Source organism: Gossypium arboreum, chromosome 13 (genome assembly GCF_025698485.1).
Source record: "Gossypium arboreum isolate Shixiya-1 chromosome 13, ASM2569848v2, whole genome shotgun sequence".
Lineage (NCBI taxonomy): Eukaryota > Viridiplantae > Streptophyta > Magnoliopsida > Malvales > Malvaceae > Gossypium > Gossypium arboreum.
Window position 1 is genome coordinate 73590550 of NC_069082.1, and position 3099 is coordinate 73593648.

Here is a 3099-nt window from a genome sequence, read left to right on the forward strand (position 1 = left end):
CCCGCAACCATGACACATCTGTGTGAACTATCAAGAAGGAAGGAGGTTATTTGGCCCAATCAGACCGGGCCATTGCTTGAAGAGATTGAAGGCCCATCTACAAGTTAGACAAATATGGAAACATGATCTCACAAGATATTATTTTATAAGATTACATATCTTAGATAAGATATGTAATCTTAGAAGATATGATTTTATATTTGGTGGTAGGTGCCTTTTAATCTTAGCCATTGATGTACTTAATTTTGTACTGTTGGATTTGGAGAGGCTCAACTATAAATAAGAGACCTCTTCCTCATTGTAAATCACTTGAGTTTTGAGCAATAAGAATTCTTGAGAGCATTCACTCAAATCTCTCTCTTGTGTTCTTATTTTCTTTGGCTTGTTCTTGTTTCGTTCTTCTTTCATCTTGTTTGGCTTTAAGGTGCTTTCGCTTAAGTTGTGTTTTGGGAAGAATTCATTGAATCCTTCTTTTGTAGAAGTTAATGACTTAGGCGTTTTGGAGTAAGAAATCCTAAGGCCGCATTTGATTGTGAGGCAAGAATCCTAAGTCCGTGACAGTTGGTATCGAGCCGTGTTCGAAAGCACTTTTGAGATATGTCGAAAGAAGTTGTTGATCGAATGATCCAATGGAGACCCGTGGGAGGGCTAGAAAGGCTAGTCGATCGAGGATATGTTTGTCGAGCTTGGAGATTCGAGTGGTCAATCTCGAGGAGTCCGTTGGTGACATGAAGGAGACACTCGAAGAGGTCCTAACCCGTATGGAGGAACTGAGGGAAGATAGCAAGGAGTTTGTGTTGGACTCCCTCAGATCCACTTCGGACAAACTGACAGGGAGGGATGAAGCTCTTGAGGCCCTATTGACTGCCATGAAAGAAGAGATTGCTGAGCTTAAGGGGAGCTCGAATCTGTAAAGGCGCCTCGGAAGTGGGATGTTGGCTTGGGACCAAGCAACGCCATGTGGATGTTCCAAAACCCGAGAAGTTCAAGGGAGTTAGGTCCGCGAGAGAAGTGGATAACTTCTTGTGGGAATTGGAGCAATATTTTCGAGCAATTGGCATTGAGGATGATGCCACCAAGGTAAACACCGCTTCCATTTACTTTTCTGATGTTGCTCTCTTGTGGTGGAGACGTAGGTCCACGGATGAGAAACGTGGAGGAACGACCATTGGAACTTGGGAGGAGTTCCAAAGAGAGTTGAAGAAGCAGTTTTATCCACAACATGCTAAAAAGGAGGCTCGTGCTAAGTTGCATCGGCTTACGCAACAAGGCACTGTTCGAGATTATGTTCGGGAATTCAGCGAGTTGATGCTTCAGATCTCAGACTTGAATGAGAAAGAAGCATTCTATTGGTTCGAGGATGGTTTAAAAATGTGGGCAAAGCAAGAGTTGCGTCGCCTAGATATCACCGAATTGACCGAAGCTATGGCAAAGGCAGAAAATTTCTATGATGTTGGGGGAAGAAAGTTTGATAATAACAATTCTTCCAAACCCAAGTCGGGACCAAAAGACAATGGTGGGGGAAACAAGGATCAAAGGGAAAAGAGCGACGAAGGCCCAAAGTCTAGTCAAGGTAAGCCTTGGGATAGAAAAGGACCAATGAAGTGCTTTCTCTGCCAAGGCCCACATAGAATAAGTGTCTGTCCAAAGAGAGCCGCTTTTCATGCCATGGAGGCACGCAAGGAGGCCGAAGATGACACCAAAAGCCTCAATTCGATATTAGGAGGTGTCGAAGAGAAGTCAAGCAATGGGCTGATGATTGTGGACATCATCGTAGCTGGCAAAAGATTGAATGCACTTGTTGATACTAGTGCATCTGATTTATTCATGTCTAAAGAAATGGCAAAGGAACTGGGCCTTAGAATCGAGGAAGATTCGGGACGAATCAAAACGGTGAATTCAGAAAGCATTCCCATAACGGGGGTGGCAAAAGGGGTGGAACTCAAACTTGGCGAGTGGACGGGCAAAGCGACCATTAAGGTAATCCCACTTGATGATTACGATTTTGTAGTTGGATTAAGTTTACTTGATAGGCTTAATGCGGATATTCACCCTTCCGAGAACTACATGACAATCTCCGATGCAAATCAACGATATATGGTGAGAATGAAAAGGAAGGGAAGCATGGAGGGAAAAACCTTATCGGCAATCCAATTTGCCAAAGGAGTCCGTCGAAATGAAGTCTCCTACCTAGCTACCTTGAGAGACAATATGGATGATAAATTTGAGGGGGAAATTCCAAAGGAAGTGGAACGGTTGCTAAAGTCATTTCAAGATGTAATGCCCATGGAGTTGCCCAAAAGATTGCCACCAAAGAGGGAGGTGGACCACAAGATTGAGCTGTTGCCCAATATCGAACCGCCAAAGAAGGGCACCATATCGAATGGCTCCACCGGAACTAGAGGAATTATGAAGCGATTGATAGAGCTTTTAGATGCGGGTTCATTAGACCATCTAAAGCCCCATTTGGTGCACCTGTGTTATTTCAAAAGAAGCATGATGGATCTTTGAGAATGTGCATCGCTATGTGGCCCTAAACAAAATCACTATAAAAATAGGTATCCCATTCCTCTTATTGCAGATTTGTTCGATCAACTTGGTAGCGAGATGGTTTACTAAGTTGGATTTGCGATCGGGTACCACCAAGTGAGAATAGCCAAGGGATGAGCCCAAGACACTGTGTAACTAGATATGGGTCCTTTGAGTTCTTGGTGATGCCGTTTGGGTTGACAAATGCTCCGCCACATTCTCAGTACCCTAATGAATAAGGTATTACAACCTTTCTTGGATCGTTTTGTGGTTGTTTATCTTGACGATATTGTGGTATATAGTAAGACGCTCGAAGAACATGTGGGACACTTGGGAAAGTGTTCCAAACTCTACGAGAAAATGAGCTATATGTCAAAAGGAGAAATGTTCCTTTGCCCAACGAGAGGTGCCATTTCTAGGCCATATTGTGGGAGGTGGCACGATTGAATAGATGAAAGTAAAGTTCAAGCAATTGCCGATTGGGAGCCACCAACCAAGGTGACGGAGTTGCGGTCTTTCCTTGGATTAGCAAATTACTACCGCCGCTTCATTGAAGGCTATTCCAAGATA

The 3099-nt window shown here is 43.7% G+C and overlaps 1 protein-coding gene across 1 annotated transcript; it reads left to right on the forward strand.

Moving 5' to 3' along the window:
- The first annotated feature begins 629 nt into the window (after window positions 1-629).
- On the forward strand, window positions 630-2511 carry LOC128286818 (uncharacterized). Its single transcript, XM_053024540.1, has 2 exons — window positions 630-910; window positions 999-2511. Exons 1-2 carry the CDS (start codon window positions 630-632, stop codon window positions 2509-2511), a joined length of 1794 nt encoding a protein of 597 aa, XP_052880500.1.
- The last annotated feature ends 588 nt before the right edge of the window (window positions 2512-3099 follow it).

What these genes read in the sequence shown, in the direction of transcription:
- LOC128286818 (XM_053024540.1), top strand. Translation starts at nt 630, where the DNA reads ATGGAGACCCGTGGGAGGGCTAGAAAGGCTAGTCGATCGAGGATATGT. An exon ending in CTTAAGGGGAGCTCGAATCT is followed by an intron (nt 911 to 998) that starts GTAAAGGCGCCT and finishes CAAGGGAGTTAG; the next exon opens with GTCCGCGAGAGAAGTGGATA.